Source organism: Dipteris shenzhenensis, chromosome 31, assembly GCF_047967505.1.
Source record: "Dipteris shenzhenensis isolate YYH24624 ecotype China chromosome 31, Dip_SZ_1.0, whole genome shotgun sequence".
In the NCBI taxonomy this organism is placed as follows: Eukaryota; Viridiplantae; Streptophyta; class Polypodiopsida; order Gleicheniales; family Dipteridaceae; genus Dipteris; species Dipteris shenzhenensis.
The window spans coordinates 42,202,084-42,227,511 of record NC_141626.1 but is presented as its reverse complement, the minus strand read 5'-3'; the positions used below and the strand labels follow the sequence as shown (position 1 = coordinate 42,227,511).

At 42.0% G+C, this 25,428-nt stretch overlaps 1 protein-coding gene across 1 annotated transcript; it reads right to left on the bottom strand.

The window, feature by feature from the left end:
* Positions 1–14,302: 14,302 nt before the first annotated feature.
* Positions 14,303–16,126, bottom strand: LOC147881474 (SNAP25 homologous protein SNAP32-like). Its single transcript, XM_087370261.1, has 5 exons — positions 15,342–16,126; positions 15,150–15,243; positions 14,926–15,053; positions 14,742–14,839; positions 14,303–14,649 (listed from the first exon to the last, which is right to left on the bottom strand). Exons 1-5 carry the CDS (start codon positions 16,029–16,031, stop codon positions 14,550–14,552), a joined length of 1,110 nt encoding a protein of 369 aa, XP_087226387.1. The 5' UTR covers positions 16,032–16,126; the 3' UTR covers positions 14,303–14,549.
* Between the last annotated feature and the right edge of the window lie 9,302 nt (positions 16,127–25,428).

Sequence of the window (25,428 nt, the reverse complement as noted above, 5' to 3'; positions counted from 1 at the left end):
CAGTCGGCCTAATAGACAGTCGGCCTGGAAGACCACCGACCCTTCAGAAAACATGCCGTCGGGCAGATGAAGGATCGCGCATAGGTCATACCGTCGGGCCTGGGGCTACCGGCAGCCCCCGGACCCTGCCGCTGGGGGCTTTGCCCCCAGACCCCCACCGGGGGCCTGCGCCCCCCGGACCCCCTGCTATCGGGGGGGCTATCGCCCCCCCGAACCCCCCCTTGTGCAGACGGGTATCTACTCTTGGCTCCTAAGCCGTCTCATAACCATCTGGTCTACTCTAAGACCCCTTCCAGTGTCTAAACTGGGGATCCCTCCCAATATCTGATACCCATCATGGCTTCTCCTCATATGGGGGCCTTACAACATTGGGTACACAGAATATTGGTGGGTTACATGAGAGGTGGACATTTGAGCTAACTCTAACAAAAGAGAAGGGGGAAAATGAGAAAAACAGAAGGGGGAAGAGAGGGTTCCTACGCCCATCACTGCAGCTAGCGCTTAAGGCGCTAGCTGCAGGCAAATGCAAATAACAAAAAGCTTAAATGGAAAGAAGAGGAAGCACTTACCTGTAAAAGTATGTCCCGCTCGGTGTAGTGGACTGGGCCCACAAAAGAGAGACTATGTCCCGCTCGGTGTAGTGGACTGGCCCTACAAAAGAGAGAAAACAACCCATTTTTTCAAATAAGATGTTAGTGGAAAGAGGAGATCACAAAAGCAACTTCTTGAAAGGAGACAAGGAAAGAGAAGATTGAGGAGACAAGGAAAGGAGGAGATTGAGGAGAAGAGAAGGAAGAGAAGGAAGAGAAATACAGAAAGAAGAGGTGAGTTTCTTTCTTTCTTTCTTGAAATTTCGTTTTTTGTTTGAATCCTTTCTAATCAAGCATGAAAACTAGTTTAAAACTTTAGCAATACAAGTAGAAACACTCACAAAACCAAAGCTAACAAACAAACAACCTACATTGTTGAAAAAAACTCACCTTTTGAAGAACTTTCTTTCTGGAAACCAAAGAGGGAAAAAGGAGAGAGAGGGTGCACAAGAGGTAGGAGGAGGGTGAGGAGTGGGAAATAGGGTAGGAGGTTGCTTGGAATAGATGGGAGGTCAGTGAAAATAGGTGGGAGGAGATTTTGGAGAGCTTAATTTAGAGATTAGGAAAGCTTTGAGCAAAACGCCGCGGGTTTCGGCGTTTCGGGTTTTAACCCACAGCGTCGCTATATAGCGACGCTTATTCGTATAGCGACGCTTTCAATTAAAATCGTCGCTATATAGCGACGGAACAGAGCGTTGCTATATAGCGACGCTTACTGTTTGTTTTTTAATGAGGCCTCTTGTGACTCAAACATGCTATGCCTATAATTGTCAATATCTCCTCTTACTACATAGCCTTACTATATAGGATTTTTTGTTTCAATCCTTACTATATAGCGATGTCATTCTTTTTATATAGCCTCAAGAGAAGCTCAAATTAAACATGCTATGCTCATAATTGTGTACATCTCCTCTTCATGCTTATGTTTTGGTTTTATAAGTGTAGATGGAAGGGACGAGTGGAAGCTCATCCGATGATGCGCCAACGCTCGGGAGCACGAAGTGGCTTACGGAGAGGTTATATTGTCATTGCACTCATTGCAAGCGAGAAGTACGACATCAACGTCGTATTATCATGCGCCACTTGCGGATGTATGGGGAGGAGCCGGAACCAGTACCCCCCGTTGGTGTTGCACATGTTGATGGATCATCGGTAAGTCAAAGCTATTTAAGTTCGCAATCTTATTGTATACCCGGAATTAGAAGATCTTCTATTTACACGAATGAGCTTATGACAGGATGACGAGGGTGACGAGGGTACACATATACCTTCTCACTTTCAACAAGACTATAGTCTCCCAGATGACGACGAGGGTATGGTCGACATGATGGATTCCATTTTTAGGGGCACTACATCCCACGTACACGTGATGTCAGAGTCTGAGGTGAAAATGCGAGAGTTGCAATCAACACAATTGTACGAGGGTGCCAGGATGTCTAAACTACGTGCTTGTCTCTCAATCTTGAATCTACAAGTACAGTATGGGTGGTCGGATACAAGTGTCTCGGCCTTAATGAGGTTAGCCCTTGCATTAATTTGATTGACTCATTATTTGGATATTGTTTGTTTTGAGAATCATCATTTGGATAGTGTCTTTGTCATAGGTTGCTCCAAAAGATGTTGCCTGCACCAAATACCATGCCCGCATCAAGAGATGAAGCGAAAAAGATGCTAACAATGGTGGGTATGGATTATGATACCATCCATGCTTGCCGTAATGATTGTATTCTCTTTCGTCGTGAGCATGGAGATTTGGCTAGTTGTCCAAAGTGTGGGGAACAACGATATAGAGATGACTTGCAGGGTGAGAGGATACCGGTAAAGGTCTTAAGACACTTTCCCATCATTGCAAGAATACAACACATGTTTCGATGCAAATCCATAGCGGAGTTGATGACATGGCATGCATCTCATCGGTCCACTGATCACACATTGAGGATTCCCGCAGATTGTGCGGCTTGGAAGCACATAGATAATCAGTGGCCGGACTTTGCGAGAGAGCCACGCAACTTACATCTTGGGCTAGCCATGGACGGCGTGAATCCTTTCGGGTTACGCTCGACATCTTGGTCGACATGGCCCATAGTCGTGGTGAATTACAATATCCCACCATGGCTAACAATAAAAAAGGGACACCTCATGCTTGCACTACTTGTGCCAGGAAAGTACAAGGCAAGAAACATGGACGTGTACATGGCACCTTTGATAGAGGAGTTACAGATATTATGGAGAGGAGTGCAGGTCTTTGATATTTCCAGAGCTCCTAGGCATACCAATGATATTTCCGTCAGGGGTATCTTGATGTGGACCATGCATGACTACCTAGGATATGGAGAGTGCGCAGGTACGTGGTTATGTCTTTACATGTACAATGAGGGATTATGCTTTTTTTACTCTCTTTTGCACGCATGTCTTGTACTAACATATTCATGCACGCGTGCAGGGCTTGCTACAAGTGGGTACCATGCTTGTCCTATTTGTGGACCCGCTCTGAAATCGCTTGCACGCTACTCCAAACACATGAGGAAAAATGTTTATGAAGGTCATGCTCGATACCTTCCGCTCGACCATCTCGCACGTGGAGGTCAGCTTGATCCACCACCATCATATTTAAAAGCAAGTGATTGGATTCAAGCTTGGAGGGAGAATGGAGAGGAACCTCCTCTTGGTATGAAGAGGCTATCGATCTTTCACGAGCTTCCTTATTGGGGTCAGTTACAAATCAATCATCTCTTGGATCCCATGCATATCTTTAAGAATGTGGGGGCTACCATTTGGGCACACTTGGTTGGTTCCAAGGACTCGAGAGGAGTGCGAGAAGACTTGCGTGCTATGAATAGGATGTCTCGTTTGTGGCCCCAAGTGCATGCTTCAGGAAAAGTTGTCCTCCCGAAAGCAACGTGGATCCTCTCTACGAGGGAGGAGGCAGCGATCAAGGCAGACATTGCCTCTTTTCAAACACCGACAGGGTACATGCGTTGCTTGAAAGGAGCATTTTCAAAGGACAATAAGCTTAGTGGCCTCAAGTCCCATGATTGGCACAAGGTCTTACAGGTATTCTAAGTAGAATTAGTGTACCGATAATAGTGATGCATTAGCGTAATTATTATTATGTTATATTGTTGACATGATTTCATTGTTGCTTTGATAGTTCATCCTTCCAATTACAATAAAAGGGTGCTTACAAGAAGATGTTAGAAATGCTATATTCAAGATCTGTGGTATTGTGAGGTATGCTTACTATCAATTCGCATTATCTATTTTCTTCATGGACATGTGAAATAGGTGGATATCTCAAATATCTTACATATGCATGGACATGTGAAATAGGTGGATATCTCAAAAAGAGATCTCTATATCGAGCATCGAGAAGGCTACGGTGGAATCCATCGAAGCCGTATGCTTGCTTGAGAAGCACTTTCCCTCAAGCATTATGACAACTCAAGTCCACTTGCTTGTGCACATAGTTGATGAGGTGGCTATAGCAGGTACCGTTCATAATCGATGGATGTTTTTTCTCGAGCGGTTTATGAAAACTTTAAAGGGGTTTGTAAGACAAAGAGCAAGACCAGAAGCAAGCATGGCAGAGGGATGGCTTGTGCAAGAGTCATTAGTATATATCACAGAGTTTCTTGCATCCACGGATCCTGATATGCCGCAAGCTTGGCACAACAAGGATGATGATCGCATCATTGGTGAGGTCCCCCAAGGAAAAGGGATTGAAAGAAAGATGAGCGAAGAGCAAATGGAGAAATTCAATAAGTTTTGTATCCTCAATAGCCCTGAGATGCATAAGTGGATTGAGAGATATGAAGTGGCCAAAGCAGAAAGAATAAATGCAAGGACGAGATTCAGAGTAATGTACAGGCGATCACAACCATATCCACGAGATCTGGCTCTTCTCCCTACTCACATGTCACTTGATTGGCTACAACTAGCTATACGTAAAGCCGAACGTGATGGAGAGACAATAAACGAGCGCGAGCGGGAGTTATCATCTGGATGTATGGTGCATGTAAGTTTCTTATCTCTTGATGTAATTAAGTAATTATTTGTGGCAATATATGCTATAAAATAGGTGCATCTTCATTGTTTTAATGATGCTCTTTTACAGTACAAAAAGTACAGTGCATTATGGTCATATGGACGACATTTTCGCATAGAACGCATCGATTCAAAGAGAGTCACGTATGATTGTGGAGTCATGGCTAACTTCACACAAGATAGCCGAGCAAGTGCTTCGGATACCAATCTTCTCTCCTCACAGTTGGATTATTGTGGAACCATACGCGACATCTATGAAATTGATTTCAGACGATTTACTATTTTCATTCTTGATGTAAAATGGTTTAGAACTACTTACAACGGTCCCCATGCAACTGTGAGAAAAGATGGTAGCGGTCTCTTTGCAATAGACTCCACCAAACATTGGACCGATGAAAGTGATACTTTTGTTCGTCCCGAGCACTGTGAGCAGGTGCATACTAATGATTTAATTAGTCGAAGCTTTCGTTTTTTAAGTCCATTGATATATATATAATTGACGACATTTGGCACGTGATTTTTCATCTTCAATATAGGTGGTTTTTCATCCGGATCGTTCTGATCCAAGATGGTGGTACGTGATCCAAGTTGCACCACGAAGTAAGCAGATTTTTGAAGATCGAGATGTGGATATGGAGATGCCACTACCAAATCCGGATCCAATTAATGAATCTAGCGAAGAAGATGTAGATCACCATATGAGGCAAGAGGAAGATGCGCATAATGACATCGCACGGGAGGAGGATGGAGATCACGATATTGACGAGGAAGACAACAATCGTCAAGATCAATCACCACACTTAAGCTTAATTGAAGAAGATGATCAAATACTTTTAGGTGAACGTACGATGCTAGAGTACGATGATGATATAGGAGATCAACTCGGTATAGAGTTGGAGATAGACTTGCTTGGCGCCTTAGACTTGGCTCAAGATGAAACAGTTGATGTAAATGCTCTTATTTAATTTGATTTTTCTCATCTCCAACTTGGACATGAATATATGAGCTTCAAAGGCTTGATGTACATGCTCTCATTTTTTATTTCTCTATGAGCTCAAACATGTATGAAAATTTAAAAAATTTTGTCATTGGAAGAAAATAAATTTTAAGGCTAAAAAAAAAAAAAAACCTCTCTGTAAAACGTCGCTATAATATAGTCTCAGTGTCGCTATATAGCGACCTTTAAAAGTCGCTATATAGCGACTTTTACTAAGGTCGCTATATAGCGACCTTTCAAAGTCGCTATATAGCGACTTTTACTAACGTCGCTATATAGCGACGCTTATTAAAAGTCGCTATATAGCGACGATTTACGACACCCGATTTTTATACCGACGATTAACGCTAAGCGGGCGCTAATCGTCGGTACGTAAACGTCGCAATAGGATGCGTGTGTAGTAGTGTGATCTACTTCTTTACAAATGTGATGTGCTCTTTTTGAAATGTACTCTAGTTTTCATAACATGTCATGCCATTTTTTCTAATTTGATTTTTTAAAATCTTACTTTTTTGTCTCTTTTAACAATGTGATGTACTCTATTTTTAACATCTCACGTCATTTTTTCTAATTTGATTTTTTTTAATCTTCCTTTTTGACTCAATGTTTTGTTTTATAAGAGCCTCTTTTTTTGAAATGTTTTATCCAGAATTATCTCACAAAATGAATTTGGACAGTGCAAGAGTCCAAAATTAATGAAATAGGTGTTGCCAGGAAATGATGCCCCCAGGTACTCCCACAACTACACAATCAAGGGTAGATAATGGATCATCTATTGGTGAAAATTATGAGCCAAATGCGGCTAATATGTAGGCAAGACAGCAAGTAGAAAAACCCTTGAGAAGATCATCTAGAGTGTCTAGACCGTCTTAAGAGTTTTGTTCTAGCAAACTATGTGATGCTTACTGATTGCGGTGAGCCTTCTTACTACAAAGAGGCTATGATGCAGGAGGATCAGCACAAGTGGGAATATGCTATGTAATTAGAAATGAATTCACTCATAAAAAATAAGACTTGGGAATTGGTTTCTTTTCCACATAAAAACAAAGCATTGCCATGTAAATGGGTCTACAAGATGATGGTCACAAGTGATGATGTGCCTAAGTACAAGGCCTGTTTGGTTGCTAAAGGGTTCAATCAAGAGAAGGGTGTGGACTTTGATGAGATCTTCTCACCGATTGTGAACATATATGCCTACTTGGACTTGTGGCAACAGTAGAGGATATGGAGCTTATGCACATGGATGTCAAGATAGCTTTCATGCATGGGAGTCTGCATGAGGAAATTTACATGGTACAGTCAAGAGGTTTTGAAAAAAAGGGCAAAGAGCATTTGGTTTGCAAGCTTAAAAAGAGTCTCTATGGCCTTAAGCAAGCACCTAGAGAATGGTATCAAATGTTTGATGCTTTCATTTGGTCATAGGGTTGCACAAGAAGTGAGATTGATCACTGCCTCTACACTAAAAGGGCTAAGGATAATAGCTTGATACTCTTGGCACTTTATGTGGATGATATGCTATTGGCTAGAGAAAACACTTATGAGTTGGATGTATTGAAGGCCAAGTTGAATAAGGCCTTTGACATGAAGGATTTGCGAACTGCAGGTCATATACTTGGTATGTGCATCACACGTGACTAGAGTAGGAAACTCCTTTGGCTTTCAGAGAAGGAGTATGTTACAAAAGTGTTGTGGTGTTTCAATACGGAGGGAGGGAAGGCAGTAAGTACTCCATTGCCTCCATATGTGAAACTGAATCAGGAAGATAGTCCCAAATCAGATGAGGAGAGGACCATGATGGCGAAGGCTCCTTATGCATTAGCAGTTGGGAGTATTATGTATGCTATGATAGCTACTAGACCGGACATTACATTTGCAGTGGGAGTTGTTAGCCGGTATATGGCTAATCCAAGAAAGTGGCATTGGGAGGCAGTTAAGTGCATCATGAGGTACATGAAGGGTACCAAGTAGATGTGTATCTTCTTTGGCAGAGGAGAGATGTGTGTACATGGGTACACAGATTCAGACTATACAAGGCATGTCGATAGCAGGAGATCCAGTTCTGGTTATGTGTTCACCTTTGCAGGTGGTGCAGTGGCATAACTAATCATAAAATACCCAAATTTTTTGAAAAAAATTTACCATGAATTCAAAGGAAAAAGCATCAAAAGAAATAACATGTCAATTTAATTGTCCATTATCTTTTGAAACAAGAACTAGAATTTGAAAAAAAAAAATTCTGCACTAGTCAAACACATTGTTAACAATCTTTAAAGTTGCATGAGGAATGAAATTGGCACTCTACATGCACTTCTCCACATGTCGGCTGATCTTACCACCATTTAATGTAAAGTTGAAGGAATCTGACATGCCGTCCATCAAATAGGTGTTCTCGCACGTCCCCTAGAGTCCACTGCAATGTGACATTCACATTCTTGACATCTCCCTCTTCAACATCAATAGAAAAACTTAGCCCCATATTGTCTTCATCATTAGAGTCTAGGGGAAGCCACCGGCCATTTGTTTTCTTCCAACTCAATATTTTAAAAAGTTAAATACGACATTTGGCATGACAAATGGTATCTAATAACCACATTGTCTCTCCATTGTCTTTATATGTGTGACATTGAAACACATCACCCTTTTGTTTGCTTGACCTGGTTCCCCACAATTCATCCCAAGTAAATCTTCAAGAGCATTTTCATCTACACGCTTGTAGGACCACATATTTTTTGTTCTATGCATATGTATATTTTGAAACAAAGAAGCAAAAATGTGTAGAGGCATAAACCAAGATAACCTTTCCCATTTGGATCCAAATGTAAACTTCATGGCCATGCTGACATCCTTTGCAATCTTGTCCTTATATGATTGCAATGTCCTCGAGTCCATAGTGATGCATCCATGTCTTGAAGTTGTGGTGGTGCAATGGTTTATAGATGGCCATATCTTGATGATGTCATTAGAGTGATGTATGTTTCATTATACCAATACACATTCTTCTTTTGTAAGAATGCCAACTTCTCGCGTGCATGCATTTGCTTACCTAAATCCTCATGAATCACAATGAACTTGCCTATGAATGACCCAATTAGTTCACACTCCTCAAAGTCAAAAGGGAAAACATATGCCATGTATAAGACCTCTTAGAAACCAAACACAAAATTTCCAAATGGACTCATTACACTTATAGGTGAAAAAGGTACACAGATAGAAAGGCTTATAGTGTGATGGTATCCTAGATTGAGGAAGCCACATATCTTTTCCCATGTAGACATGTTGCACTTTTGCAAGCCATACTTTCTTCCCAAACCTGAACTTCAATATGCACCCCTTCCACTCATGTAAGATATCACCTCTCTTGCTCTTGGGAATCTTATGTGGACCTTTGGTCGATCCTTTCATCACTATCGAGTCATTCAAGCTGTAGTTGCAAGGAATCCACTCATACAATGCATTTTTTGTGTTGTGGAAGACACAAAAGGCCACAACATTGCATGGTCTTGTAGCCTTGCTCCTCACCATGCTTGCAAATATTGCAACATCAAGAATGGGACTCCTATATAGGGCAATGTGGCTCCAACAAAGGCACAAAAGAGGGAGAAGGAGAGGGATAGTAGAGCAGCACTAGTAGAGGAATAGGAGAGAGAGAGGGGGGAAGATGGAAAATGCAAGGGAGGGCAACCTCACAATTCAGAAATGGAGGGAATGGCAGGATGAACCAAAATAGTAGGGGGCAGAGGCCCTAGAAAGAGAAAGCGAGAAGACCAATTCACCACAAGTTACCTACCGTCTCATTGAAGATAGATTTGGTTGCATGTGGGGGAGGTACACCTGCGAGGAGGGTCAAACATGGGTAAAGGGGGGGGGGGGATGGTTTGGGTGGTCCCTAGCATAAGGGGGCCCCTAATGGGTCTCTCCAAGCCAACCTTGAATTTTCATGATCTACATGGGCACGTTGCCAAGTGAAACAGGTGGAAAAGCTATGGCAAAAGGCTATGCAATGACAGGTGGTCAGGCAAGAGACTGCACTATGTGATGATAGGTGGTCAAGGCAAAGTAGTGCGGAGTTGTTGTGTGTTGATCTTTGTAGTGTTCATAATAAATAGATTGTGTCTCATTATTATGTCAGTATAACATCATGATGAAAAAATTTTTGGCAAGAGCACAGGTCTTTATAAAATTCAAAATCTCACCCAGAAATGTGTCGTGTTGTGGTCCCAAAGTGTCCCCAAAAGTAGTTTCATGATTGGCTACAACCAAGGAAACATTGACCCATCAGTCAAAACATCTGAGTTTTTTCAATGTAGCCGCTAAGAGAAACCACAAGTCCTTTTCTTTCCTTGTTTCATAAGAAGGCACACTGCTAGAAGAGGTGGTCCCATGTAAAGCTTTAATATTTGTATGCAAACCAAGGGAAGTCGACCTTGTGCAAGATGCAAGTAGTGTCGCCTATTTGCACCGGCAAGTAGGAACATAAATTCGGCAAGTGAGGAGAGAGGAGAGGTAACTGTTATGCAATCAAGAGAGCTAGAATGGTGCCACAGCAAAGGGAGACCAAGAAAGGGGTCGAACAGTCGAGAGGGAGCCTATTAGGGAGCAAGTTAAGAGTCAAGGGGCAGGGAAGCACAAAGGGAGTGAAATGGAGGGGCCAACAAAAAGAGGGGGATCTTGGCGAAGGTAGGCAGTGGCTGAGTGGGAGGGGAGGGAGGAGAAAAGATAGAGGGAAGGAGGGGGCCATTGTAGGGTTGAAAAGATATGGAACAACTAGAAAAAAAAGGGGGGGTCCTCTTAGGATTGGAGACCCTAATATCGTTATAACTTTCCCTTGTACCTCATGCAAGGTGATAGAATAAACCCAATTAGTGGCATCTAGGTCAACTATCCAAGTAGAAATCATGATGGGAGTAACTAATAGGACCACATTTTGCATAACATATCCTAACATACCAAGATTCCATATAATAATATTGAATATAAACAAAAAACAAGTGAGTAATAAAAAGTGCTAGTAACAATTATCTACCTTAATATCATAGTATATTAATATTGAACATTGAACTATGATCATATAACCCAAAGTAGGTGAGTACATAAATGTGTGTAGGGATGAATATGTGTGTGGGTTCCATATGTATTAATGTGTAATACAACATCCAAATGCATGAATAGGTGTGTGTACATATCTATGTATGTAAATAACTTGGTGAATACATAAATACATATGTGTAAAATGACATGGATACAAAAAGTGAGCCTAAAAACTCTCATCGATTGCATAGAAGTACAATGCAACAATGACATGAATAAAGAAGACTGTATACACTAGTGTGCAAATGTGTGTTGCCTATGTGTCTTTTAAGTCTATGACCATGTGTGCATATATGTGTGAATGCATTATGAACTTCTAAAAAGTATGCATTTGTGCATGTGTGTGTGTGCCTGTGCATGTGTGCCTATGCATGTGTGCATGCACATGCACATGCGCCGTGTGTGTGTGTGTGTGTGTGTGTGTGTGTGTGTGTGTGTGTTTGTTTAGATTTAAAAGTCCCATCAATAAATGAGCCATATAATTAATTCCACCAATTGGATAAAAAAGAATTCGTTTGAAAAAATAAAAATAAATTGAAGTACCCTTTAACAATATTGCGATCCAAAACTTAAATTTAACAAAGAAAAAAGGAGGATTGGCAAAAGAATTTTTCCAAAGACATAGATTTAACAAGCTTAAAATTATCCAATGATAATGAATTAATTGTATGGTACTAGCTCGACCAAAGGCTAGTTGGGATATCAGTCTGTGTATTTAGATTTAATAATCCCATCAATAAATGAACCATACAATTGATTCAAACATTTGGATAAAAAGGCACGAGTTGAAAAATATAAATAAATAAAACTAAATTGAAGTACCTTTTGACAAGATCAGAATCCAAACCTTTATTTTAAAATAATAATGATAATAATAATAGGCGAGTTGGGAAAAGAATTTTTCCTAATTTTGAGTTTGCTAACTAGAATTAGTACAAAAATGTCGAATCTGTCAAGCAGTCTAGACTTCGAGGTCAGGGTCCACTTACCTATCACCATCCAAACCAACGAGTTGTTAGAACAATGAAGTTGAATTTGGGTAGACATGTAATGCTTGTATCCCCTGGCTTGTTATTGCTTTACCAAAGAACAAGTGTCAAGAACACACCTTATGAAATTCTAAGATAGAAGGAGCTTTAAAGGACTATAAGAAAATGGCCTGGATTTTCAATTGATAAAGTGCAAAAACATTCTAGGGGGAGTAAACTTCCCACTTTGAGTGGTAATTAAGGGCCAAATAAATTAAAAGGTTTAAAGCTAACCAAAGTGAGAGCATTAGAAAAAAACCAAAATTGGCTTAAAGCTGACCAAATCCATTAGTGAGAAAATAATTATTAGAGCAAACCAAGAGAATCTAGCTCTTTATGTGAAAAAATTCCAAGGTAGGAGCAACAGGTTGGGAGATATATCCAACAACAGGCCTCCAACCTATTGCTTGGGGGATATATCCAACAACAGGCCTCCAGGTTGGGGCTCTTTGCAAGACTACCCACCCTCCACCTCAATATACCATTGCCCCACACCTTCTAGCACTCTCATTGGTACATCTCAAATCCCTCTCTAATCCCTTGAAATTAGGAAACTCTAAGTGGAGGCCTTTTTAAGACCCCATTTCATCAATGATATGTTCTTCCTCTAGGCATCCGGGAGACCTATGCCCCCTTCCATCTTTGGGCTTTTTAGGAGCTCCCACAAGACGTGGTGCATCTATCATTTCCCTGATTCCTTCGCCCAGACAAAGCTCCTGAAGAGATGCTCGACCCCCTTGATGGAAATTGTGAAATACTCTATCTCCAACTGGAAATCGATGGGGCGGGGAGGTGGGTGGGGTTGGGATGGTATGAGAGGTTGATGTATGACTTTCCCTGTAGGATTTCGATGGCCGACACTGCGGATGGTTTGGTGAGAGCCTAAGAAGTTGTATCTTGCTTCTAACATGGCAAGGAAGAAAGGGCCTGAGGGGGGACGGTAGTCTTAGGGAGTCCCTCTGGTGGAGTGTCGCCCTAAAAAGGACCAGTGATGCTTTTGGGCTCCACGATCTGCAGAGGGCAAGGAACCTCTTTCGTAAAGGGCTCATAGCCTAGCAAGATCTGTGGAATGTGTGCTCAACAAACTGGAAGACGGAGGCGGAGCTGATGATAGAATTTCGACTGATGGCTAGAGAGCTCAACCATGCAGTCCTTGAAAGAATGCCAAAGTCGATTGACAAACTTCATCCCGATGGGCGGACATGATGGACAAACAATGGATGCTTGGGCAGACTCCATTGGCTCGAAGGGGGGAGAAATGGTGGAAGAAGAGACTCATGGAGATCTGGAAAGGCTGCGAAGTAGGAAAGACAAAGTTCATGCTATGGAAGGTCACTATTCACGAGCTACAGGTAAGGGCGAAGCTGGCTAAGAGGATGCAAGTCGATCCTATTGCGCGCTATGTGGCGGGGCGGTCGAAGATTTATGGCATATATGTTGGAGGTGTCTAGTGGGCTTTGAGGAAGCTAGAGTGTACCGTGAGAAGTGCCGGTATGATGGCTCACTTCAAGATTGGATGGAATTCTGGTGCTGGGAGAGACAAATAAACTCCCATCCACACTCGCAGTGTGGTGGCCATACCTAGCAGTGTTGGTATTTTTGGGGGTTTAGGAATCGAATGGTGTTTAAACATAAGGTATAGGTGGGGCTGAGAGCCCCAGCAATGATGGATATTGTGAAGGTTTATCTTCATGACCTCAGCAAGATTTTGGAGAAGTGTGAGCCCGTCATTAGCGGGGCCATGATGGTAGTAGAGGCCAACTTTGTTTTGGGATAGGTCTTAGCTTAATTAGCATAGGCAAGGGTGGGAAGCCCTCAGAAAAGCCAATTTTTGTTTCAGGGTCTTTTCTTGGGACTGAACCCCCCCTAATACATCCGGCATTTTGATTTTAAAAAAAAAATCATGTGAATTACGGCTCCAGGTTGAATGGCTAGGACATTGTTTTGCCTCTTACATGGTAGGCTTATGCTTATGCTCTTCTTTAAACTTTAATGCTTCCTTAAAGGAGGGCTAGGGGAACTTGTTAAAGGATTTTTCACTCTTTTGCATTTATGCCTCCTAAATGGTAGGCTTAACTTTGTGTAGGCTAGGCAAACTTGTTAAAGGATTCTTTCCCTCTTTTGCATTTATGCCTCCTACATGGTAGACTTAACTTTGTTTCAAGATTTATTGCCTCCTTAATGGTAGGCTAAGGAAATTTGTTGGTAGGTGGCTTTACCCACTTACATCTTCTAAATGGTAAACTATCACTTTCATATATGCCTCCGTAATGGAAGGCTAGGAAGACTCGAGGGAAATTTTCAAATTTGGTATCACTTTAGAATCTAGTTATGGTATGTTTTTTGGTAAAGATGATAACAAGTCGAGGAGTACATGCATTACTTGTCTACCCGTATAGTGCCATGAGGTTCTAACATCTGGTAATGTAAATTCTGACCAAGGAGCGTAGGACAATGCTGGATTCGGCCCATTAAACTTTTGTAAACGTATGACCTATTTTAGAATATCACATCAGTGTTCAAGCACCAGTGTACAGATTTCAAAAACCAATCTTACAAGAAATAAACCATTCAATTAGATAATGGGCCTTTGGGATTATGTACAAATTTATGCCTGCCTCTCTTCATACCTGTGTGGAATACTGGCGATAAATTTGTATGAAGATATACATAGTGCAAATTGATGAATAAGGGTTGCCCGTGTCGCTTTCTATTAAATATTCATAGGCAAAATATGATGGAGCTCATTAACCACATGGCATAAAATGCTTTGTCCCATGTGGGGGTTTATATTGATGCCAATCATTTTTTAAGCAGACGCCGACCCCTTATATTTGCATCTTTCAGCCTGTGAGTAAGAGTAATGACATCACCTTCAAGAGGGCCGAGCATAATAATATGGCTGCAAACAAATAGTTGAAATTGATGATTAGCATAACATCTTATATGTCCAATGGTAGAAATTGAGGGTGTCTTGCAAAGAAGAGGACAAACCTTGGAATTTCTTTGTCCATATCTAGAGACATCACTTTCAACTGGTCCAAAGTATTACTCAGATCTGAGAGAGCATCATCTTGCTTGGTTCTCTCCATCTAGTAGATAAAACATGAACTTAGATACGCTGGGACTTTTCTTGAATCCGACAACTATTGACGAAATTCAACTGCTGTAAGCTCACCTCAAGTTTAGCTTGCGTGGACATGGAACTTGAAGAACGATTATTGGACCCCTTGGTGTTGTTGCTCTGTACCAGTCCAAGGGCGACGCGCTGTTCAAGGTGGCTACCTCTCCGCTTGAAAGACTCATCTGTCCAAGACAAAGTATGCGGACACTCAATAATTTGATTTCAAGCGTGAAACTTCGGCTGAGCGATCTGTGTTCGAAAATAGAGAAACTACCCACTTCGGATAGCAGCAGGGCCTGTAATCGGACGTGTCTTTTTTGGTTTCCAAGTCCTAGAAAACATGCCTCCTAAGCTTCCCAATAACTTCTCACCCTGGGACAAAATGTAAAGTACGTAGAGTCATTCGTCAGAACCAGGGAAGCGTCGTGCGCGGTAGTGGAGCTCACACCAAACAACCATACGATACTTACCACGGTGAGGTTCTGATCAATATCTAAGGCCACCTCGTGAGTACGTTTAATCTGTTCACCCTGTTGGTGTAATTTGAGTAGTACGCTTGTGGCATCTCCCTTTATATCTTCGGCCACTTTGACACAATTCTGAATGCGATTGGTGGTATCTTCCGACTTTTGAAGAGCGTAGCATTCCAGCTCTTGAACGTTCCTATATTCCAGGTCTTGGCTTCGAAATTGGCTATCGTCGTATCGGACGCGGGTGGCAGTAAAGGAGCTCCTGTGTTGGCTCTCTCCTCCTACAGCGAAAAGTTGATCCCGGGCTAATTGAGAATTTGGTTGGCCCGATTCGTTTCCATTCGACTTCAGAGAGTTATAACTGCCTTCTTTCAGCCTGTGCGCCTGAGTCATGCCTCCTTCAATCAGTTTAGATGCTTGGCTCACTCCCGCGTCCTTGAGTCTCTGAGCCTTCCTGGAGGCTGAGTCCCCTGATGCAGCTGCAACCCGCTGTCCGAGCTGAGAGCGACGAGATTTGCGGCGAGGCGGGGCGGAGGGGTCAAGCTGAGGCGTGGCAGCAGCATCCGAGGGGAGGGAGGGGGCGTGATAATGGTGGTTGTGGGAGGGAGGGAGGGGAGGGGAAGAGGGAGGGGAGTAGTCGTCGGAGTCGAAGGGGTTGTGGGAGGAGGAGAGAGAGATGGGGGTCATCATGAAGAGAGGGAGGAAAGGGAGGCTCAATGAGAAGGGAAGCGGCTATGGCGGAAGGTCTGGCTATGGAAAACACGAAGGTCTGGCTATGGCTGAAGGTCAAACACGAAGGTCTGGCTATGGCGGAAGCTGCTTCTTTCCGCGTGGGCAATTTCTTCATCCCTTCTCTTTAAGCACACGTTCTTAAGCTTGACTTTTCTTAAGGCCTTAAGGCCTTAATTAGTAAACAATGTGAATGATAACAAATCATTGAGATCCAAATAGCGAAAGAGGGAGGAGATGATGAATTGATAGAGATGAGACAAAGAAAGAGAGAGGAAAGGCTAAAATAGCATGTGGATCAATAAAAGCCAAAAACCCTCAGGGCGTCACCCACGAGCCATTTTCCTTTGCAATCACCCCCGGCTCTTTAGGATCGTCGAGGGCCTGCGCGGGACTTACAGTTTAACCCAATACTCTAGTTGCCCATTACATAGGAAACCAATTTACAATCCTGCCTCTTTTCTTTAGTGATACAAAGGAAAAGGGAACATCATTTGTCAATCTTCTATGACTTTTTCAAAGGGTAGCCTTTTTGTTTAGTCAAATAAATATATCATATATGCCAATCTTCTATGATTTTTTCAAAGGGTGGCCTTGTTGTTTGGGCCTTCTTCTTAGCAAGTACAACTCTAAACTTGTGAATACAAATATATCATATGAGAATCTTCGATGACATTTCAAAAGGGTGACCTAGTTGTTTGGTCCTAAGAATACGGGATATGTGCTTAAATTGAGAGATGGTGTTGTTGTGATTACAAAAAAAGGAAGAAGAGGTGGGGAATTAGAGCTTCCCTAAAAAGGGTGAATTCGAGAATTTCAACATTGGAACATGTTGTTTTGAGCCTTCCTAAAAGGTGAACTAGTGAAGTTCATTAGAATCAAATTTGTTATATAATATATATTTATATCGGTCTAAGTAATTGAATAAATTCAATGCATATACCCACTTGTGGGATTGAAAAATTCAAAAGTTTGCAAGTGAACTTGTGAACTAAAAAAACTTGATTGCGATGGTTGCACTAGCCATCCCCATGTTATGGTGCTTTTACCATATTACCACCCTTGATTTGTCATTGACCTAGAGATCAACCTTGTCTCATGTGAATAATGATTTGTGGTGTTTGTTCTTGAAAGATGCAAGTGGATTTGTGCTTTAATGAGGATGGTTGCCTAACGTGCCATGTTATGGTGCTCCTTTTACCCGATTACCACCCTTGATTTTGTCATTGGCCTAGAGATCACAAACTTGATGTCATTAGCAACCTTGTCTCATGTGAATAATGATTTGTGTTGTTCTTGAAAGATGTAAGGGGTTTTGCACTTCAATGAGGTGTGAAAGTTCACACTACCTTCTTGGGCTATCACTTAAGTTGTGCAAGACAATACATATTAAATTAAGGGTTATTTTTCATTGATTCCATTAAAACATATTTATTGACCAAGGAGTTTTCCTCATTGAAATTCTAGGGGAACACACATTAATAAAATTTTCAACTTTAAAAATTAATTGAAAGTTACTCTCTCTCTCTCTCTCTCTCTCTCTCACACACACACACACACGCACACACACACACACACACACACACAAACTTACTATCCTCTTTTTTCCTCTTGAACATACTAATTACTTTTCTTCCCTTGTAAACTACCTTTTCCCCTTTCTCTCTCTATCTGAATTTTTTCCTCACACTCTCTCTACCCTTCTCTCCCCGTTATTCTCCTAAATTCCCCTATAAAACCTCTCAATTTATCCTACTCTTGCACCTTTCTTAATTTTTGTAATCTTTTGTAACCTTTTTGGCCCCCTCTCTAGCTTCCTTCTCTCCCAATTCTTTTCGCTAATTTCTACCTAACTATTTCTTAAATTTTCCTAATTCTCTCTTATTTTTTTGTATTTTTTCCCATGTTCCCCTGTCTTTCGCTAACTTTCCTTACTCTCCCAATCTCATAATTCTCCCTAATTATTTCCTATTTCTCCTAATTTTTCCTAAATTATTTCTAATTTGCCTCTATTTCTCCTAATTCCTCTTGATCTTTTCTTTATTTTTCCTACTTTTCCTTTTTTCTTCATTTCCTAATTCACCCTATTTTTTCTTGTTTTTATCCTGATTTTTAAAATTCCCCTAATTATCTCCTATTTCTCACTATTTTTCCTAATTTTTCTAAATTATTCCTAGATGAGTCCTTATTTTCGCCTTAATGTTTGTTTCTAAGTATTCCTAAATATTTTCATATTTATGTCTTCTATACTTTGCTAAGCATTCCTAATTTTTGTCTCTAAGTATTCCTAAAGCCTTTCATATTTACTACGCCAACTCCCTAAGACTACCCCCACCACTATGACTACCTCCCCTACAAAATCTCCCCTACAAAATACGCTGATTAAGCAGCCAAACTACCTTCCTTTCCTACCTTATACAAACCTCCCCCCCCCTCCCCTCCCCGCATTTACTATCTGCCCGCCACTCTCTACTCTTCCCACAGTTTCAACTGACCTGCATTTTCATATACTATCTCCCTGTATTTACAAGTGGCTTGCCTTACACATTTGACTCCTAGCCCTTTACATTCCCCCAACTCCCTAACCCTCACACTAGCCTATTTAAGGAGGTACTACCCCCCACCCACATCTAATCCTGTCATCCGCTCCATTGCCCATGATCGCTCCTCTTCTCAACTATCGTGCCTTCTGTGGTCCCTCCCCGAATTGCACTAATAGCTCTTCAACCTTCATGCTTCAAATGCATGCCTGTGTGGATGGTTCTCTCGCTAGCCTTCCTTGGTCACGGTGCCTCGACTATGGTGCCTCACTGCCTCCTGCTTGTCTCTCATTGGTTCTCTCCCACTACTCTTGGTGCCTTTATTGTCATGCCCCTTGTTCTTCTATGCTCACATGCTTTCTACAATTTTTAGGGACTACTCCTTGAGCACTTATTGAAGCTCGCTCATGATTCGGGTGCCTTCATTTCTCCATCGAACTACATTATGGACTTTGAGGTCATTATTGCCACATGTTATACCTGCCCCCCTTGCCCTCCCTCTCTTCAAGCACTTATACCATTCCCCCTCTCATATCCCTATGTTAACCCCCCCACTTTCATTCTGATATCCTTGCTTAACTTCTTTCTTTAATATTTTTTACATTAAACCCCCTTTCCCCACTTTCAACCTTAGCCCATTTAATTATCTTTATTTTTTCTTTTGGCTTACCTTTAATTAGTTTAACCAATTATATTCTCCTCTTCAACCCACACAACACCCCCCTCCCCGCCCCCTCCTTCTTTAAATCAATCCCCCCTCCCTTCTCTATATGTATTATTTCTTTACTTTTCTTTGATCTATGGTCCTTTTCATTAATTTCTTTACTTTTCTTTAATCTATGGCCCTTTATTAACTCCTTGCATTATTTCCCCCCCTTTAAACCTATGATCCTTTTTTTGTCCTTCGCTCGGTCACTCGGAAGATTTCACTCGAAAAATGCTCGTCTCCCCCCCCCCCCCCCAAAGACACACACACACACACACACACACACACACACACATGTACATATATGTACACATGCATACACACGCACGCATGTGTGTGCTCGTGTGTGCATCTCTCTTTCTCTCTACACACACACACACACACACACACACACACACACACATGCATGCACGCACTCATTTTTTTAAATTACAAAAAAACAAAATAGTGAAAATTTTTGGGAAACCTTAGAAGAGGTGAAAACCCACCATGAAGTACAAAATTAAAAAGATTACCAAGTAGGCACCTGGAAAAGGCCAGGGGACTACCTGAAAAGTAGAAAAGTGAAAATGTTACAAGTCACTAGGGAGCATCCAGTATGATATTCTCCATAGACAAAATGGAGATAACTAGTAACCCAAAGACAAAGGAGGAAAATATGAAATTACACGGCTCCAAGTGGTGCCATAAAGACAATATCCTCCAAAGTGATCCTCTGTTGTACCAGAAAGGCATTGAGTGAAGTAGTAGTGCCATCAATACCACACACACACACACACACACACACACACAAATGCATGGATTCAACACTTGATTCCACAATGAGATCTTGATAAAATATCATAGTTCCTAATGGCCTTTGGACTTCTAAAACTCAGTAACATCATTACTTGTGTGCATGTAATCATAATCAAATGTTATAAAAGGAGAATCTCACTTGCATGGCTATTATTGCATAACCATGGGGGTTAGTAGCAGTGACTATGAGGGGTGTGCAAGGGTAGGTTAGCTGCAACGATTAGTAGTTTAGTCCTCCGAGCAGTTGAGTCTTCAATGGTCTCTAACTGACAGTCGGTTCTTGTATGCATGGTATTACTAGCATTCCATTTCAATTCTTTATGCAGTTGTTGAGAGAGCTCTTTCTCTGAGAATACAGGGTTGCATAGTATTGTCTTTTATTTGCGTTCTCTGTATTCTATCCATCGATGTTGCACATGTTGTTTTATTTCTATTTCCCATAGCATCTGCACTGAGTTATGATGCTACACATTGGCGATCACGATGCACATTATTACTATCACGAAAGGGATTCATGATTAGGCAATTAACTTGCTTCTAACAGGGTGTTTTGGCAAACTCATGTCATCCTCTCCATGTTGTCACTGCGGAGGCACTTCACATGGAGGGTTGTGCACATTGGCACACACTCTGATGGAGATTCAGGAGGAGATTGCGATGGTAAGCCAACACATTTGTGGCTTTCAAGATGAACTCCAACGGATGCAGAGTGATCCCCATCACCTTACTTATGGTTAAATGAGTGTGGATATGATCGTGAAGAACCTCATTCGGTGTTCTTGGCAGTGCATTCTGTAGTTGCTATCTTTCTAGTAGGCATGCATGCGCACATGCTCGCAAGGCCTTCTTGATCCTTTGACACCAACGACATGGTTATGGTAAAGGAGAAGTGATCTCGAGCATGGAGACATCATGTCTCAAGGCTCTCCAAGCGGAGTTGACCGTTGTCAAGGGACACCTTCTCATTCACTCTCACCACCAAGGCTACGGTCAGGGCAATGGGTACTGGTCTTGTTGGATGGACGCAGGCTGTTGAGTGCATCCTCATCTCCAACAACGATTTTGGCTACTTCTCGCAATCTCTTTGGTCAAGGAGTGCTATTAAAAGGAGGAGCACCAAACGTTGGAGACACCGCGATGGCGGGCCAACTCAAGTATGCCAAGTTTTCGGGGGAAAAATCTGATGACCCAGATGCTCATGTCCGACAATTTGAGAAGGTGTATGTGGTCAATCCACCACCCATGGTACCACTCCCACAGGAGGTAGTGTTCAAATCAACCTTAGTAGGCAAGGTGTCAAGGTGGCTTACTGAGTATGCGGTGGACCAATTCGCCTCATATGATCTCATCTGCTGCATTCTTAAGATGATTTCGTAAGGAAAAAATGATTCCACAAATTTTGGATAGATTGTGGTGGTTGGATCAGGGAGATCAGGATGTGGAGGATTATGCATCCAAATTCAACTTACTCATGCAACGTGTGCCGCAAGCGCATCGGCTTGTTCAAGAGGTGTTGAATGACTACTTCATTTCGAGGTTATCTCAAGATTTGCATACGGCATTGGCCACAGTGGATCAGACACAAATGATGCTCACAGCGGTCATGGGTCACAAGCAGTGCGAGTAGGGGAATCTCTGCATGGTAGGATGGCCAAGAAATGTAAATCCTCCAAAACCAAAACCAAGAAGAAATTGGCAAAATCTAAGAAGTTAGATGATAGCGATGAAGATTTGGAAGTTGCCAGCTTTGAAGAAATATCTGAAGAAACCAACTTGGAGGAATCCAACTCAAAAGCGGAGATGAAGGCCCAATGAGCCTCTAAAGGGGGTAAGGTAAGGGCGCTCCAATGGCTTTCGAAGAATGTATATGGTGCACTCACTACCACAATCCTGGTCATTCCACAATCGAGTGTGCTCTCAATGTGAATTGGTGCATGATTTGCTTAGCCAACACCCACAACATAATGGGATGCCACTATAATGGCCGTGGCCAAAGAGCAATTGGTGAACAATAGGATCTAGGTGCATCTTATGTGCAATGGGAGCAACCCTAGTCATCGTTCCAACAAGGTGGTGGCAGCAGTGGTGGAGGTTGGGGCCAAACTCACCCAAAAACTTGCTTGTTCTACTTAGGTGAAGGCCATTGGCAGAACGAATGCCTGGATGCTTAGGAATAGGATCGGCAATGAGTGGAGTGGCAAAAGTTGACGGGGAAAATGCCGAGCACTTCCAGGGTGCACATTGTTGAGGATGATCCATTGGTGTGCCCAGAGATTAGTATAATCACCCATGCGGGTACAAAGCTATAGGGGCCGACCCCCACGAAAGGCGACAAGTTGCTGGATTGGCCAGTACAGGAGCAAGTATAATGGCAAGTCTGCGAATTGGTGATGGAGGAGCCACCCTTGATGCAACTGGCCGAGTCCGCAAAGGTGCCCATTGGGTCACACAAGGTGCAGTTTGTGGAGCCGGTTGTCCAACCGGAGTCGGAGATGGCACAAGGGAAATTCAAACTTCATTTACCGGGCCCGATATTCACCATCGATGTGGAAAGCATTACGGAGAGATACCTGCATCAGAAGTTTTTTGTGGGTTCCCTCATCACAGTCCCAGAGGATAGCAGCAAGCAACAACCTTGGGGCGCCAACTCCCCTTAGTAAGAATTCCTATCAAAATCTTGAGTATGATATGAATTTAACAATATGCCATGAGTAGAAATTAGTTAAATTAGCTTGGTTGTGTTCTACACCAAAAGAGCTTCAAATATGTCTTTACATCTTGAAATTTAGGTAACACATGAAAAAGTTACATTAATTTGAAAGGAGACGGGTTTTCATATTTTAGTGTATTTTTTTGTTTTACCCCCCCTCATCCAAAAGAACTCCCCTTTTGGCCTCACAGATTATTAAAAATATGTATAAATCTTAAAAATCTTGCATATATTTCAAAGTATATAACTTATATTTTGTGGGGGGAGGGACATGAGATTTTCATATTTTTCCCTCATATATTTGAAAAATTTTTAAAAGGAAATCCATGCATATTGTATATGGACCTTGTCCCCCCATACCTTGGATTTTGGACGAGGGTAGTAACATAATACATATTGAGTTGGTGCCCCAGGGCAGCAGCAGATATGGATTTGCAGGATCTCCTGCAGCAGGAGAGAGAGTTCGAGGAACGCATGAGCTGAATCATGCAGGTGCAAGAAGATGCTTTGGATACGATTTATTTGGGGGATCTAAGCCAGACAAAATTAGCACGTTGTTGATGGCCGATTTCCACAGCGAACTGATAACTCTACTGAGGGATGTCTCTGATGTGTTCGCATGGGATTATGTTGACATGCAAGGATTGGATGCAAAATTTTACCAGCATCAAGCCGGATGCAACTCTGATAAGGATACATTGCTATAGCATGAATCCACGTGTGGCCAAGCAAGTGCGAGAGGAGCTGGAGCACTTTGCGGGTGGGATTCATTGCACAATTGAGAATCCAGAATGGATTTCACTTATTCTCATCATGCTAAAGAAGAATAAGAAATTATGGATTTGTGTTGATTAGCACAAATTGAATGCGGCCACGGTACCAGATCCCTTTCCTCTACCATACATGGATCCCACACTGTGGATGAAGTGGCAGGCCATCAGGTATCCTCGATGGGTATATTGAATAAAATCAAATCAAGATGGCTCTGGAAGACCAGCCCAAGACATCATTCATCACATCATGGGGAGTTTACATTTGTACACTCATGTGGTTTGGATTGTGGAATGCTCCCTCCACTTTCCAGTGAGCAATGTAGGAGATTTTTGGCTAGTACCTAATGGACTTCATGTGGATGTTCCTGGATGATCTCAGTGTCTTCGGGACATTCACTGAGCACCTAGAGCATTTTCAGAAGTGTTTTCAATGATGCATAGAGGTATCCTTTAGCTTCAATCCTATGAAATGTGCATTTGCAGTGCGTAGCAGGTGCCTCCTAGGTCACGTGATCTTGGCAGAGGGAATTGCAGTGGATCTCGACAAAGTGGTGGTGATTATGCAAGCGCCTGCTCCAACAACACCTAAGGAGTGCTTGTGCTTCTTAGGACAAATCCGATGGCATGGCAGACATTTGTGATTCCTGGCTCACATGGCAATTCCCTTGAATGCACTTGTTCATGTGGAACCGAAGGCATTTTTGTGGATTGTGGAGTGCGACAAAGCTTCTTCCATGGGACAGTTTTAACAAAAATACATAGTTTCAATGTAAACGAGGATGTGGCAATGCAACCCATTGAGGAAATGAAGACATATTGTTGAATATAAGCTACATCTTTTTTGAGCTTGACCGATATGGTTGCACTATGATTGCCAAAGTTGTAATGTCTTTGAAAAATGTAAATGTGGGTTTAAAAGTTAGGACCACATGAAAAATGTAACAATTTGTCAGAGTTTGCACTTTTTATTTGTACAATTTAATCGATCGTGCATGTTATAATTAAATGTTTCAATGACACATCACTCACTCAATTTAACATGCTTGTTAGATCTTCTCTAGCTCTCTCACTCACCATGGCATCCGCATCATAACAACGATCAACGCAAGCTGCATATGCATCCTAGGATCCAAATGTGAGGGGAAAGCAAGCCATGAAGCACATAATGTATGTGGATGACTCTTTTGCAAGGTTTCTGCCTCGTTTCTAGAGACATATGAAGGAACTGAAAGGAAAACATGATGAGATCAACAATGAAGAAAGTGTCCTTTATTCATGAGAGAAAGTACCAGTATACAGGCCAGTAATACATTGTATGTGAGTGCAAGAGAGAGCATCCTAGATCCAGAAATCACTCCACTGATCTCTCCATGAATCTCTCAATCATCCACTAGAACCTTCCACACTCACACCTACTGACTGACACATCATCAATCACACCTACTACAAGCACACTCACGACATAGGTGGTCACACACATGGACACACAAGCACACACAAAATAGGTATGAGAGGAAGTACCAATATGTAGGCTAGTGATACATTGTATGTGAGCTCAAGAGAGAGCATCCTAGATCCACAAATCACTCCACTGATCTCTCCATGAATCTCTCAATCATCCACTAGAACCTTCCACACTCACACCTACTGTGATTGACAAATCATCAATCACACCTACTATAGGCACACTCACCACATAGGTGGTCACACACATGGACACACAAACACACACAAACATAGGTATACCTTCATCAATTTGCTCTAACACCCCCCCACAAATTGATGACCTTGACCCCTAGTAGTAGTCTATGGGAAACTTCATGGCTTGCCC